General features: G+C 44.1%; 1 protein-coding gene and 1 long non-coding RNA gene across 11 annotated transcripts in view; both read left to right on the top strand.

The window, feature by feature from the left end:
• MARCHF10 (membrane associated ring-CH-type finger 10) overlaps positions 1-15901 on the top strand; it is a 77792-nt gene that overhangs the window by 8688 nt on the left and 53203 nt on the right. For all 9 annotated transcript variants that reach the window (XR_012059774.1, XR_012059775.1, XM_072939370.1 and 6 more), the window contains exon 3: positions 7267-7386. Coding sequence is in view for 7 of the 9 variants with exons in the window: in XM_072939370.1 (XP_072795471.1) it covers positions 7267-7386 (120 nt within the window). In the remaining 2 variants the exon portion in view is untranslated. The remainder of the gene's footprint in view (positions 1-7266; positions 7387-15901) is intronic.
• On the top strand, positions 488-2187 carry LOC140686176 (uncharacterized). Of its 2 annotated transcripts, none has more exons than XR_012059779.1 (2): positions 488-609; positions 2077-2187. It is a non-coding gene; the product is annotated as an uncharacterized lncRNA (long non-coding RNA). The 2 variants fall into 2 exon arrangements; XR_012059780.1 differs by having other exon boundaries at positions 1971-2187.

Here is a 15901-nt window from a genome sequence, read left to right as displayed (position 1 = left end):
TGATATTTGGAGTTTTTCCTTATCACAGTGAGAATTACCAAATGATTTTAAGCAGGAGAGTGGTATGATCTAATATACATTTTTTAAAGATCACTCTGGCTGCTGTGTGGGAATAGGTCTGGGAGGGGCAAGAGAAGCAGCAGAAAAACTAGCAAGGAAATCCTGATAGAAATTTAGTAGAGATCCGCATGGTATGAGTAGGGGTGTCGAGAAGTAGCTGGTCCAGGAAGTAGAAGCAGCCCAGGCTTGCTTATAGATGGGAGGGGTGGGGGAGGGAAAGAAGGAACAAAGGATGACTCACCTCAACATGTTTACTAGTCCATCCACTCCCTCTGTGATCACAATCCAAACTTTACTTTTTAAACCTCCAATCCCTATACTTCAACAAAAAATGTCTCTTCCTGTTTTACATACACGTGAAACCAAACAAAGAGCCCCAGGCCGTCAGGTGGGAAGCCTCTCAACCCTTCCCCTCCCATTCCAGGCTGCGCACCCATCTAACGCTCAAGTCTCGAGGGGTGAAGGACATGCTCCCTGCTGGTGCTGGGCCTGAGAGCTTGGCCCACGCCCCTCTGCCTCCAAGCCTCTCCATCAATGGATCTCTCATCTGTATCCTTGAGATTTCTCCTCTTATTAGCTCAGCCCACACACATGCTCAACTCTCTCTCATACTAAGAGCAAAAGAACAAAGCTGTCTGTGGACCATGTGTCCTTTTCCAGCCGCAGCCCTGGCACTTTCTAGTCTCCAGATACCCCAAGGCAGGCAGCCACACCCCTGTCTCCGCTTCCCTATCTCCCCCCGGTTCATTCCCTCACCTGCCGCAGCCTGGCTGTCTCCTCGCTTCCCCCTGAAACTGTTCTCGCTGAGACCAGCAGAGAAATTCAGTGGACACTTTTTAGTCTGTTTTCTGAAGCTTCATCTACAGTTTGACACTATTATTCTCTTCTTCTCGAAACATTCCTTCTCTGGCTTTCTGATGTCACACTCTCCTGTTTCCCTCACATTTCTCTCCCTGTCCCTCAAATGTTAATTCCCCCAGGTTTCCATCAGCCCAATTTTCCTCTAATTCACAAGGTTTCTGTGGCCCATCTCAACCCCTCCTATGTTTTCACTCACCACTCACATACTGATGATTTGTAACCCCGAGTCTTCTCAAATTGTCAGAATCACACACACTCCTGCTTGCTGGACGGTTCCGTCTGGATATCGCACAGGATCCCCAAATTCAGCACGTCCATGGTTGGACTCCACATGTCCATCCCATGCCTGCATCCCCTCTCTGAAGACAGTGACCCAAGCCTTTCCTGGCTCTTTCCTTTCCCTCCCCACCCATATCCTCCCAGTTACCCAGTCCTGCCAGGTTTACCTAAAAACTTGTGAGCTGGTGCCTTCCTTTTTCATCCTTTTGCCACCAGCCTGGTTCCAGCCTCCAAAGTTTATCTGCAAGACGATCATGATTTCCTCACAACCAGTCTCCCTGCCTCCAGCCTCCCTCGCCACCTTTCAGATTGCCTTCTTGAAATGTATGTAAAATATGCACTGACTGTGCAATTCGGTGGTTTCCCCTCACGTAGAGGCAGGTCCCAGATTCAAGAACCACAGCCAGCCCAGCCCAGTCCTCAGCTGCTGTACCAACCTCCTCTTTCCTCTTCCTCACTGTCTTGACAAAGGAGGGTGAAGACCACAGCTTTCATTTAGGACCAAAGGGAGCCTCTGTACTCCCACAGCACTCTCTTTAAAAAACAGCCTTATTGAGGTATAATTGACATATCGTAACATTCACCTGTTTTAAGTGTAGAACTTAATGACTTTTAGGAAATTTACCAAATTTGCCATCATCACCATCATCTGATGTTAGAACGTCCCCATTGTTCCAATACCAAAGTGTCCTTTCACACCTCTTTTTCATTGCTTATGAAATTGCATTGAAATTGCCTTTTGTGTGACTTCCTATCAAACCGGACCACAGCTTCTGAAGGGCAGGGGTGGAGCCTTACTCTTCTATGTTGAACGGAACACCTCGTCACTGATGAAAGCCAGCGTTCCTTAACTTGACTGCCAATGCTGTTTATCAGAAATAGATCCAGCTGACATGTAACTTTTGCTCAAATTCAAATCCACCCTCATTGAACATTTTCAAAACCACCAACCACAAGGTCTGCAAAAAATAAATATGGTTGTCTTTTTTTTTTTTCCTTTTTTATTGAAATCTAGTCAGTTTACAATGTTGCGTCAATTTCTGGTGAATAGCACAATGCTTCAGTCATACATGAATATACGTATATTCATTTTCATATTCTTTTTTACCATAAACTACTGCAAGATAGTAGTTTTATAACGAATATAGTTCCCTGTGCTATACAATATAAACTTGTTTATTTTACATATAAAATATGGTTGTCTTTAATATATTCTGAGCATTGTTGAATTAAGTGTATAGCAAGCCACAGAAACTACTTAGACAGGAACAGTGATGAGTTACATTATCAACTCTACCCCTTGCCATGTTCCAGAAGAGGTTTAAAGCAGTGGTTTAAGAATGAATTGCATGACTTTAATGACCCCTCAATAACTTGGTCCATATACGATCTGCGTGTATATAGATAATTTGCTAAGATAGATTTTGCACTGGGTGGACATTGAAACCCTGGGCCGTCAGTGAACTTGGCTGTTTACTTGTGGAAATCCCCGTTTTCACCAGCAGCACAGCAGCACAGGGGACTCCGGGTGTGCAAATAGCATAAGACCTAATAACCAGATATGACTCCCAAATCATAGGCATTTGCCACGGACGCCTTCCTGTGCTGGACTCGCCTTTAATGACTGGCTCAAATTGAAGCCCTTAGAAACCTCCTGTATACGCTGTTCCTAAGACATCCTAAAATATGCTAAGGGTTGGTATGCACCAAATTAGCAGTGCCTTTACAGGTCTGTCTGCTAGCGGTAGGACAGGAGGGTTAAACCCAACTCAAGCTATTTTGCTGCTGCTCCTTTTGGTGGTTGGGTGGGACCCTTTCGAAAAAAACAAGAGGAAATAAACATCTCTTTGGCATATTACATGCTATTTCAGAATCCGGTAACTAGTACATAATTATACACCATCTCAGAATTTGGCTCTGTTTCTTCAAGGGTGTTCATGCTGCATAGCTTTTTTCCCCCCTTCTTTTGGTCAAATGTGTTTATGTAACTTGTAGCAGAATTTAGCCATTAATGTCCACTGAAAGCTAGAGAGGAAGATTGCATGTGGCATTTCAGGATGATTTTCTGTAATCTATCAAATGTGTTCGGATGGGTTTTACTTCAGGTCACTTATTCATTCTGATTCTTTCAAGTGCAGATCAAACAACTAGCACAATGATATAAACGTTTTCAAAGGCCTGACGGGTGACTGTATGAGAGGGCAAGGGTTTAGGGGGACCATCCATGCAGAGGGTTGAGGGAACGGAGATAATTCAACTTTCCCTCCTGTAGGAGCCATGGGGAGGGTTCTCTGCTCACCTCTGACGTGTTTCCCTACTCTTCACAGAACAGAAAAATAAACTCACTTGAGGGGAATATCATGTGAAACCGTTTTTACACCTCTGAAGTCTTAACCTCTTAAAAATGAGTGAACTTTAATCATGTCACCAGTGATCATTAAAACCCCAGACTCTGCGTTAGGCATGTTGGGTTATAACAACAACAACAAAAGAGGAGCAACTGAAGGCAGTGGCAAGTCTGACCTCTCAAAATGCTCGCAGAGTTTTTGAAACAATAGCCTTGACAGAGGCCACTCCTGATCAGGATGCAGAGTTGGGTCATGGTTACGCTGTTTTTAATACCAGGGTTATGAGACTTGAAATGTTCCTATGGTACATCACTTCTTAAGGCACCAGGAGCCCAGATGGTGACTAGAAGAATGGCACTGATAATAAAAGGAACAAAAGAAACTTTGAGCATCCCCGTGGATTCAGAAATCTATAATTCTGAAGAAAAATCGGTTTACAGAGGGACCCTGAGTGACCGCGAGCAGGATCTCCTCCGCTGGCTGCCCTGGGGAATGGGCAGGCTTAGGGAACAGACTCCACTTTGGGGGCAGAAAAATGAGGATGAACTTCAGGCTTGAACAAAAAGAATCTTTCTTCTTCCATGACCAAGATCAGAGTCACATTGTTTGGCAAAAGCTGAGAAAAAGGAGTAAACCAAGAAATGGGATTGGAAGCAATTAAATAATGATAATGATGATGATGCTGTTGATGGTAGTGGTGAAGATGATGGTAATGATGGTGGTGGTGGTGCAGATGATGATGAGTAATTATGATGGTGATGATGGTAATTATGATAAGTTTTATTGAACACTCACCACCAGCCAGTCACTCTGCTCAGCATCTTACCAACAGCACTTCATGCTCTCCCATAACCTTGCAGCACAGGGACCTCTCTCTCACAGACAAGGGAAGCAAGAATCAGTGGAGTTAGTCAGCTTGCCCAAGGTCATGATGCTAGAAAGTGGCAGAGCTGGGGTTTGTCATGTTTACCAGTATTGAGTTACAGTGAGTCACAAAAACCACGTCATCCCCCAGAGGCGTATATGCACATTCTGTGTTCTGCCCCCACAGTGGCAGCTTCTGCACAGAAGGCAGCCTAACTGCATGTGTCGCAGGCAGAGGAATGGACTGGGGTGGGGAGAGCAATACCAAAGCAGGACCCACGATTCTCCCCGGAAAGAAGAAATAAGAAGTCACCTGAAGCCTCCCATTTTAAGACTGCCCTCAGCCAGTTTTGTCCCATGAACAGAAGCTTATTTATAGCAGTCTAGCTCCAGACACGTGAAACTGAAAGGGAAATAAAATTCTAGAGTAAGGGGAGCCCCTGGCAATGATGAATTACTCCTCCTCCATTCCTCCTCCCCATCCTATGGATTTCACACTCCTCTGCCCCTGTCACTTCAGGACCCTCCAAGAAGAAACAACATCAGCATCAAAAACAATAAAAAAAAAAATCATTCACGTTGACAAATAAGGAGATAAACAGCCCCGGGGTTTCAGGAGAGGGGTGCAGGTATGGCTAGCTTTGGGCTATTTCTAGGACTGGAGTTCTGGACTTGGTTCTGTCCCCTGTTCCTTCTCAGTGAAGCTTTAACTTCTAGAGGACTAATGTTTGATTTACATGGAAAAATTGCTTGGCTGTATCAAGATAAAAGTTAGGAAGTATCCACCTTGTCACTGGTTTGTTCTCCTGCTCCTTTCTGAGAGGAGAGATAAGGAACCAGAGGAGAAAAACTTCTTTTTTTCAACGTTGCAAACCATTCTATTCCTGCTCCTCCTCCTCCTCCCCTTTTGGTAAAGAAATATTTAAGTCGCATGCATTCTTGGAGAGAATTTTCAAAAAACACTCAGCCCACAAGAATTCTGTTCATCCCACAAAACCTGCCATGGTCCTGCGTGCAACTGCTAACACGGGCTCCTCCACTTCCAGCCCATCAGCGTTTTCTTCTCTCGCCTTTAATACGAGTCTGTTAGGATAACAGAGACATCTGCTGCTCCAGGAAACTACACTCCACGCCGGGGCTCCTCCCCGACAGGAGCTCCAATCTGAAGTCATCATAAAGGATAGGAAAAAAGAGGCTCGTATTTAGTTGAACTTCACTGAACTCTCAAGCTGACTCTCTTTAGGTTTGCCTTGGTTTGTTTTCTTATTTGGTGTCTATTTGTTTAACTTATTTACTATAGTTACCATCCAGTATTTGGGAAGGAGGGAGGGTTCTGGTTTAAATTATTTATTAACACATACACTGTCCAGGATTTATTAAAAATGGCTTGCTATCTATACGGCATCGTTTTTGAAAATAACAAACCTAAGGCGGGGAGAAAACCTCACCTGGCCTGCTCTCCCTACCCAAGCAAGGTGGGGTGAAACTGCACCTTTCTCCTGGGAATCCAGGATTCCACTTGCTGTGGGTACCACCTGGCCACTGTGGATAAGCCCAGAGGTCAGTGCTTCACCAGCAATTCTGTAGTGAAGCACAGTGTAACTGATCCTCTGTTCCCAATTCCAAGAGGTAAATGTTTTGTTGATATCAGGTCATTTCTACTCTTAACCTGGTAGCAGAATATTGGCTTTCCCCATGGCCGTGAAATTCTGACAAGTCCTCCTACATCAAGAAAGGAGAAACATTTTCTAACAGAGGGGAAAAGATGCGGAAGGAATCTTTCCTTTCTCAAACCCAAGCAGAAAGAGGGAGATGTCAGATCTAGTTTAGAGACAATATTGTCTCTTCACACTGCATTTCTTTACTACGGCAGTGGGTAATCCGGCTCCGGCAGGGTAAAGGTGAGTTGAGGCATTAGATCTATAGAAATACTTCAAGAAGCTTTACTATTTGGAGTATTTAAAATACCAGTTGAAACCCCCACAGCACAGAACGGGTTTGTTCAGTCCTGATACTGGAGGAGATATATTTTGGTATTAAATCTTCCTTTAATTTTGTTTAAGAAGATGGAAAAAAATTTTTGGTTATTTTATTTTTTGTATTTTGCATTTGGGGGTTGATAGTTCCCTTCTCGGAAAGAAAGATGCAATTCAGCTAATGTTAAGTGCTAGATACTGAGGGATTCAAAAGCTAAGGGGTGTTCTTTACCGTTAGGTTCTTGCCTATCAGTAGGAGAAACACTCAAAAACAAAAGAACGAAATATGATAGGAAGAAAATTGCATAATTCAAGCCACAAGCAATTAATATGGCCCAGGGAAGAGTAGTCAGTCAGGGGAAACTACAGAGACGAGATGCCACGTGAGCCCCTTCTTAGTAGATGAGCAGGGTTTGCCAAGAGAACGTCCTGTGACAGGCATTCCAGGTGGAAGGAACAGCATGTGCTGAAGCTCTCATGTATGCAAATTCTTATCCTGTTACTAGGGTGATCCAAGTGGATACAGTACAGTGGAGGTAAGGATGAGGCGGTGAGTATCACCATAGAGGGAATGAGAACAGAATGAGAAGCGGATATGGTGTATTAGGTTCCTCCTCCTTTGAGTAGGTAGTTGTTCGGTAAGTGCTTGACGAACTGCCTCTTCCTATGTTGTTTGAATTTATTAAGGCAAAAACTAATATTTTTAACCTGGCATTTTGGGCAAAGGGAAGAGGGAGTGATGCCTGGGAGAGGTATTGACGAGCACGTAGAGATGGACGCCATGCATTGCATGTTACTCACAGGAGGCATTAAGCATCAAGTTATCAAAGCTAGTCGGAGACCGAGGCCAAAGAAATTCTTTTTTGGTTGTTCTCCAGGCTTGTCTGAGACGACAGGAATATAGAAGAGACCCAAATGAGAAGAAACGAGACCGGTTTGGGGGACAAGAGACAAATTTTGAGAGATCCCGGTTTTCAAGTGGGTCATCTTCCAAACAGGTACTTAGAACTCTGGGAGAGAGTCTTTTGCTGCGTGCGTTTGTGTGTGTGTGTGGTGTGTGTGGTGTGTGTGGTGTGGAAAAAGCCAATTCAAAAAGGAAATGTTGAAAATCTTAAAGGGCAGGGCAGGGAGAGGCAGGGGCAAGAGCCCCCATCCTGGGTACCACCTGCTCAACCTCCTCCTCTTCTGCTTTGTGACCTTCCCTCTTCACCCTGATTGGACCTCACTCTTCTTTCCTGCAGACAGTGGGCCCAACAGAGGTGGTCTCTGAGGTTCCATCCAAATCAGAAATGCTACGACTCTTTGATTTTAAGAGTTGGAAACACTGGGCCTTCTAAAGCACAGTATCACACTGGATCCATACACCTATATCTATGCCTCCCTGATTGCCTATGTGCATATAGACATGGATAGACAGACTTACCATCTCACCCATTGCATTGCTTAGTCTAGTTTTTATTTTAAATAGAGTGAAATGTAGTAATAACTGCATCATGTAGTAACTAGGAATTGTTCGAATATTTTTGTCCAGATGATAATAAGAATAAATAATAGGATCAATATAATAATATGAAAATGATGCTAGTAGTAGTAGTTACCATTATTTGAGTGATTACAATGTTCCAGTGCTAAGTGCTTTTATACATGTTAGCTTTTTCGATTCTCATAAATCTCTGTATAATTTGCCTCATTTTACAGATGAGAAAACTGAGCCTTAGAAAATTCAAGAAACTTTACCTAAGACTTCACAGCCAGTATGTGGTAGGAATTCCCTTCCAGGCAGTCTGACCACTGAGAGCGTGTTCGGAGCCACTGAGCTACATGATCATATTTCATGTTTAAGATCTTATCTGGGCAAGGGTTTTACTTACCCTGTGTAAGCACTAAATACCGCAAGCGGCCCTCAACACTGGTTGTTAGTACGGTGAATTGATTTAAGATGAGTAATATGCCTTTTATGAATTCTTATTTAATATTTCATGCCTGAAATATGCTCTAGAGGACAGACTCTCTTTTCTATCAGTGGTGTGGGTCCCCGAGACAGATCCTGGATACCCAATATCAATCAAGCTCTTGTTGGGATTTCTTCTTTAAGCTAGGATGTTCACATTGTGGTTGTTTAATGTTCAAAGGACACCTTAAAAACCTCAGTGATTGATGTTTATAGACGTAGACGTATCCCTGGGAGAGACCTACACTCCCTATTAAGGAAACATGAAATCACACAATAAAATATTCCACCTAGAGTCTGAAGGTGAAAGAGACTCTCTCACAGTACCGGAAGCACTGAAAAAACACGTTGCCTGCATCTCTTCCTGTTAGTCAAGGACTCAACATAATGCCTACTGCTGATTAAACTTAGGAAGTGAGATTAACCCAAAAATTAAATCTAGTTTGCCTAGAACAGCACATTTTTAGCATTAAGATAAATTCCCCCCATTTTGCACTTAGAAACAAAAACCAAGGACAGATTTTTTTAAATGTAGTGTAATTTAAGTCAAACGGTAGCATGTAGCACTCTTTCGAGACTGGAATTACCAAACAAGCGGGCAGCTGGGTTCTTCTAGCCTCATGCAAAGACTCACGTGCAGACTCTCGGTCATTCTGTATGGCAACACTCGTGCATCTGGGGTATTCTAGGACCTGATGTTTCATGCTCCTCTCCACAAACTTTGTTTGGGGGATAAGTCAGCAACAGATTCCTGTCATTTCCTTCTTCATGCTCTAAAAATTATTCATTCTTTAAATCTTCACTGCAAAACGCTCAGACCACATCTGAGAAAGGACACAGCTGTGCATATAAAAGTAATTATGAAATAAAGACAAAAATATGTGGTAAAATGCATAAGACTGGCAATTTCTATAGCCCAAGGACAGGATTTTTCATGTTCGCTGTATGTCACTGAACCTCAGTATGTCAGAGAACTTGAGACAACTTTCCTTCATACTCTCAACTTTTTCCATATGATGATTTCACCCGGGTTTGGGTATTGATTGTATAAGTGCCTTCAAGGTTGCACCTTCTCCATCAAGAAGAGCGACAAAATCAAATTTTTCCATAGCGAAATTCACCTCTGCTTCGCTCCCTGTATTAAAGATATTCTTTAGGAGATACTGGAGGGTTTGCCTCTGGATACAAAAAAGCAGGAAGGGCCAGGGGAGGGGAGATGTCATTGACCACGTCCCTCTCAACAAACCCTCTGGCACGTGTGCTTATAATGCCAATCCCTCCTCACCCAGCCCTTCGACTCTTGCTTGATACCAATGAAGCCAGAGAACCCTTAAGAGATGCCAGCCAGATCCCAGAAATCTTCATCTCCCAGGATCATGGGTTGGTTTGACGATTTCCCCTCCCAGGTTTGGACCCCTACGCAAATTTCTATGGAAATCTAGTTGTCTTTAAACCTTCATAGTCTGGGCCTGCCCTGCTATATCGCAAATCCTGAGGGAATGCAGAACTTATCAAACCTCTTTCTACAGGGTCCTGCACACCAGGGAGATGCAGGAGCTAAGATAAGAATGCTGGCCTCTCCCAAAGGAAAACCCAAGCCAGACAGATCCAATTTCCAGAGCTTAGTGTATTGAATGTCGCATCAGCACTAGGGTTGCAAAAGGTCTTCAGTCAATCGGAAAGGGGCAGGAGAAAGATACAGCTCAGTGAGACGGTATAAACCCAACCCAAGTCCTCTTCCCCTAGGGGAATGCTCCCCTGAGTCACTTCCTTTCAGAGATGCTGGAGCTGAAAACTCTAAGGAACATTTTCTTCTGATTTGAGGAGGCAAGTGCATTCTCTGATTGAGTGGGTGCTGTGAGAGTGGATTGCTTCATCCATGGAAATTTTCCACTGTACAAACACAAGGTGAAGCGCGCCACCAAGTTTTGACATTTGTATTGCACTTTCCATCACTTGTTTGTTCCTTACCCCAGTCTCAAGACTGTCACAATTCTGATGGGCCTGGAATAAGCGAGGCATTTACCATCAGGCAATAGAGCCAGTATCAAGCTATCATTTCCAGACACCCACCAGAGAAGGGCAATCCCCAAATGCACAGTTAACCTGGCAGCCAACCTCCTCACTTCGACTGGTGGCTTTAACCCCTGGTTATGCAGAGATTGTGTTAAATCTAAATCCAAGATAGAGCGATTGCTATCAAGCCTGTGCTGAGGTCTTCTCTAAAGTGGCACCTCCTGAATACATTTAAGTTAGCTGTGTGACACAGCACCAAGAACACTTATTGTCAAGGGCCAGCTCTGTCCCTCATTACAGTGTGAATTCAGGCAAAGCACTTTACTTCTAAGTACTTCAATTTCCTATCAAGGAGATCCTGATTATTATGCTTATCTCATAGGATCATTGTGAGAATGAGTGAGACTCTTTAAGTGTCATCCTAACATCAGGTTCATTATAAATTGCCTTGGTGTCTAGCTCTTCTTGCAAATGATGCTCCAACAGTTATCAATGGAGGAGCAGGTCCTGAGGTTTCTGGAATACCTTCTTTCACCTCAGCCGAGTGCCAGGCCACATTTCTAAAAGCCAACCTAATTTGCAGCTTAATTTTAGACCCTTTTCAAAGTTACATACTGCCTTGTGGATTGTTGAATCAGATTAGAATTTAACAGGGAAATAAACAGCAGCTCCAGAGAACCAACGGGATATTGGATGATTTAGTAGATTAAAAAGCAAAGCAGTCTCTCAGGATGAACAGGAAACAGTGTCCCTGGGACACTGTTGGCCCAGAGGAGCCTGCAGTGATAACACAGGCACCAGGATATTTTGCCCTATGAAGACTTCACGGAGGAGGATCAGGAGTCCCAATTTCCCCATAGAAAATTATGAAACTGATCAGCCCAGGACTTGGAGGGCAGCAACCTTCAGTGAAGAAAGTCATCATGATTACCATATGATTCCAGCAATCCCGCTCCAGGACATAAACCTGGCTAAAATGAAAACATTAATTCGAAAAGATACATGCACCCCAGTGTTCACAGCAGCACTATTTACAATAGCCAATACATGGAAGCAGCCTAAGTGTCCATCAGCAGATGACTGGATAAAGAAGTTGTGGAATATATATATATATATATATATATATATATATATTGAAGTCCATGGATGGACTTCAAGATTATTATACCAAGCAAAGTATTTTCTGATTAGAAAAAGATAAATATCATATGATATCACTTATATGTGAAATTTTAAAAAATGATACAAATGAACTTCTTTAAAAAACAGAAACAGACTTACAGACATAGAAAACAAACTTATGGTTACCAAAGAGCAACAGGGGGAGAGATAAATTAGGAATTTGTGATTAACAGATACACACTGCTATATATAAAATAGATAAACAACAAGGATCTACTGTATAGCACAGGGAACTATATTCATTATATCTTGTAATAAACTATAATGGAAAAGAATCTGAAAAAGAATATATGTATATGTATAACTGAAGCACTTGTCTGTACACCTGAAACTAACACAACATTGTAAATAATGATACTTCAATTTAAAAAAAAAAGTCATCATGGGCCCTTCTTGTCTTCCAAGATCTTGCATCCTTGCTGGATGGGACACTGTTCCAAAAGCACAAATCTCAAGGACTGAGGACATGCTGTCATTGCATTTACTTTATTAGCAAAGAAAGTGGAGACCAGCTCTCAGTTTTTCAAGAGCCCCCGTTTGCTAACAGGAATAGGATTATCGTCCTTTCACCATCAGCAACAGAGCAGCTAAATGTTTAGATTCCAGGTCACAAGGACCCAGCGTTACATTGGAAGGAGGCAGTTAACCTGACACCAGCAGCAGCTGGCTCTGCCCCAGGCCTGGCTCAGCAGGATGTTTACATCGGTGAGATCACCTGAATCTCCCAGAAAGCAAAGTAAGCTTAAGTGCGAAGGCGGTTACCCAACAGAAACATTTTAATTGTTTTGCTTGGGATCATCCATGCAAACTTTGGAGGTTAAAATGAAAAAGAAAGCCTCTTCAAGTGATCTGCAGTAGCTTAAAAAGTCAGAACATGCATCCATAGGTGAGGGCGGCCAAAGCCTAAAACCATGCTGTCCAGTACAGTGGCCACTAGCCACGTGGGACTATGTAACTTTAAATTAATTAAAACAAAATTTGAAATGCAGTTCCATGCTCAGTAGCCACATGTGGTCCGTGGCTGCCACACTGGCCGATACAGATATAGGACATGTCCATCACTGCAGAAAGTTCTGTGGGACAGCACTGCTCCAGATAATAGTCACATCCAAAAATCAAAACAAGACCCCATGGACCAGGAAGGGGTTTTGGGTCCCAGAAACTGGCCCTGCGTAATCCACACTACAATGCTTTGCATACAGAGCTCCTTGCAAATGTTAGCTCTCCGGTGATGATTCAGCTGTCCGTGAAGTCTGGCTGGATTTGCATTTTGTGTTCTCCTCCGACCTGGATATATTTGCATGCCTCCTTTTACTACCTGTCTGTTCAGCCTATCCTGCCTGTGAAACCTTCAGCTTCTACTCTTTCAAACGTCTCTTAGGGAGTTGTTCTCCCATTAATCTGTCAATGTCAACCTACCAGCACCCTTGATGGTATCACGAAAGCAGCCTCAGCCTAGCAAACGGCATACGCGTTCCGTGACTCACGCTTTTAATTTTCTCTAACTTCTCCTTGTCCGTTGTCAGATTCCCCGCGGGTCGGGCCTCGCATCGTCCTGGCCCCAGGCCCCTGTGCAGCTGAGGCAGGTCACACACGCACCCACTGCTTCTGGCTGCCAAAGGCCCCGCCCTGGGAAGCTGTGAGTCAGCTTTAACACCTGGCGTGGTGTTTGTCACCGCCGCCCCCTTGACTCTAGCGCAGATTCTGCACCCTCGAGGTGCACCTGAGTAATAACGCAGCTCTGCACATGGCCTCTCGAGCCCAAAACGCACTTCACGGATACGGAATGTGCAGCCTACGGTTTCTCGAGTTCTCATAGGTGGGAATTTTTGTTTGAGCTTGTTTTCCGTTTTGGCTGTCCATCTGTTCACCAGGGCATGTCCCTCAAGCCCTTGAGACTCAGGACGCTGAATGCATCACCTTCTCCCCTCAAATGGGTTCCTCTCCCTGAGCTGCTTTCTGCCCAGGCCAGAATTCTGGAGATTCTTAGACTCCTCCCCCCGCTCCTTCTCACACTTCACAGCCGTCAGACGCCAAAGCCGAACTGTCTCATCTCTTCTCTCAGTCTGTCCACTAGCACCTCCCTTTGCAGAGCCTTGTCTTTTTTAATTGCCTGGATTATTGTAAAAGTCATTTCCCTGGTTGTTTTGCCTTCATCTCATCCCTTCCAGCCAGTCTCCCAGGCAGCAATAAGAGTGATCCCTCTGTATAACACAGATAAACAATGAAGTCCTACTATATAGCACAGGGAACCATATTCAATACCTTATCATGGCCTATAATGAAAAAGAATATGAAAAGAAATATATACCTGTGTATAAACTGAATCACTATGCTGCACACCAGAAATTAACACGACATTATAAATAATTTTTTTTTAAAGTGATCCTTCTAGAAGCAAATTAGATAGTGTCATTCTTCTATTAAAAGTTCTTTAGTGGTTCCCCAGTCTCTGGGATCAAGTTCAAGCACTTGAGCAAAGTGTTTGATGGCCTTGATGGCCCTCAAGGCCCTTAATGGCCTGACCGTCAACTCTGAGATCACTTCCTCTAGGAAGAGTGTCCAGAGCTGCTCCTGGGGCGTCAGGTGACTTTGCTCTGTCCCTCCTTTGTATCTCCGTAATGCGGTCTGGGCTCAAGTCCACCTTGGTGTACACCGTCCTGTCGGGCTCCTCCTTAGGCTGGGAGCAGGCACTATTTATTGTTGCTACCAGCATCCACCTCACAATGGGAGCTTCGTGAACATCTGGTGGCTGACAGTCACCAGAATGTTTTAGGAACGTGCACCCACGTTGAGGTTGTAGCAACAGACACCCAGCAGCCAGAGCGGGACTCCTCACCTGAGTGAGAGGAGGAGGCAGGTACTGTTACTCGCGGTGAACACTCTCTGACCTGGCCTGAGATCATTGGGAGGAGTGTGGTTTGGTGAGGCTGCCAATGTGCAATGGCTAGTTTGGGCTTGAAGACTGAAACTGCAAGCCACCATCTAGAAACCTCCTTACTGGTGGTGACCAAAGTAACCAGAATTTCCTAGCCTACCGCTCCCCAAAGGGACAGGTGGCTGCTTTAAAGCTCCAGGTAAGTGCCTTTTGTCAGGTAGGAAAGAACACAGAGACAGAAGCAGCTCTCCGTGGACAAAGGAAACTCAGAACAGTCCCAGGTGACCCAGGACTCACTGGTACTTTATAGGAGGTCATCGTACTGTGGCTGAATACAGACACAGTCCCACCAGACGACCCACTAGACTGAATGGAAGATTTCCTCTGTGATCAGATCATGGAGTCTGGAATAGCTCGTGTGCAGACCCCTCTGCAGGCAAACCAGGGTACCAGAGGCCTGTAGCAGCAGTAATGGCGCAAACAAATAATAACTGTGTCTGGGCAAAGCCAGCAGTGCTTCCATTCCCCTTCGTTTCTGTGCTTTGCTGGAGTTCCACCAGGTGATTTTAAAATTGGGCCAGAATGTGGTCCTGCCTTTTCAACAGATAAGCAAGACTGCCTAGAGTCAATCCTTCCACGGAGTGATTCTGCCACGCGGCCGGACAAGACAAACAACATTGTTACCCCAGCTCAGTGAAATCATGGGTGCTGAGAATTGGTGGCCTCTGACCCAAAGAGTTCCCCTTGTTAACTGGACTCAGCAGCTCAGAAATTACATGTGAGAAGATGATAATAAACTGGCTTTTTTCACATTTAATGCGGTACTATATATTTCAGTTTATGACATATTATTAAAATTCTTTACTTTTAAAAAATGGTTCTAATTGCTTTTTAAAATAAAAAACTTGTTAAAAACCAATTAAAATTCAGATATCAAAAATTAGTATTTTTTTCATTAGCAAGACATGACTCTTCAGTGCCTACCTGCATTAAACATAATTTATAAATACAGCATTTCATCCTAAAACCTTTTGTTTTGTCAATAACAACAATTGCTTTGTTTGTTAAGGAATTATGTAAGTCACTGGTGTCCAAGATGTTGTTCGATCAGGTGGTGTGGGGATATAGCCATGAATAAGCCGTGTCCCCGCCCCGCCCTCAGGGAGTTCCCAATGAAATAAGATGTTACACAGATGCCTGCGGTTCAAGACAGTATCTGATGAGTGGCATAAGAAGACTGGGTAAGCCTGGGAAAACTTCATAGAGATGCAGATGTTCAGCGGGATCTGAAAACATGGGCAGGAAGTGGGGGTGGGGAGCCGAGGTGGGGCAGACATTACAGGTGGAAGGAATAGCCTAAGTCAAGGAGAGATGGGCACATTTGGGAACAGGCGAGCCACCCAGTCTCCCGGTAGCACGGGAAATGTGCATCAGAGCTCCCCTCCCTGGGGGCTGAGTCCCTATCCCTCCCGCACCCCTTCCCCAG

Source organism: Vicugna pacos, chromosome 16 (genome assembly GCF_048564905.1).
Source record: "Vicugna pacos chromosome 16, VicPac4, whole genome shotgun sequence".
Classification (NCBI taxonomy): Eukaryota; Metazoa; Chordata; class Mammalia; order Artiodactyla; family Camelidae; genus Vicugna; species Vicugna pacos.
The sequence above is the reverse complement of the archived record's forward strand: the minus strand, read 5'-3'. Positions and strand labels throughout refer to the sequence as shown.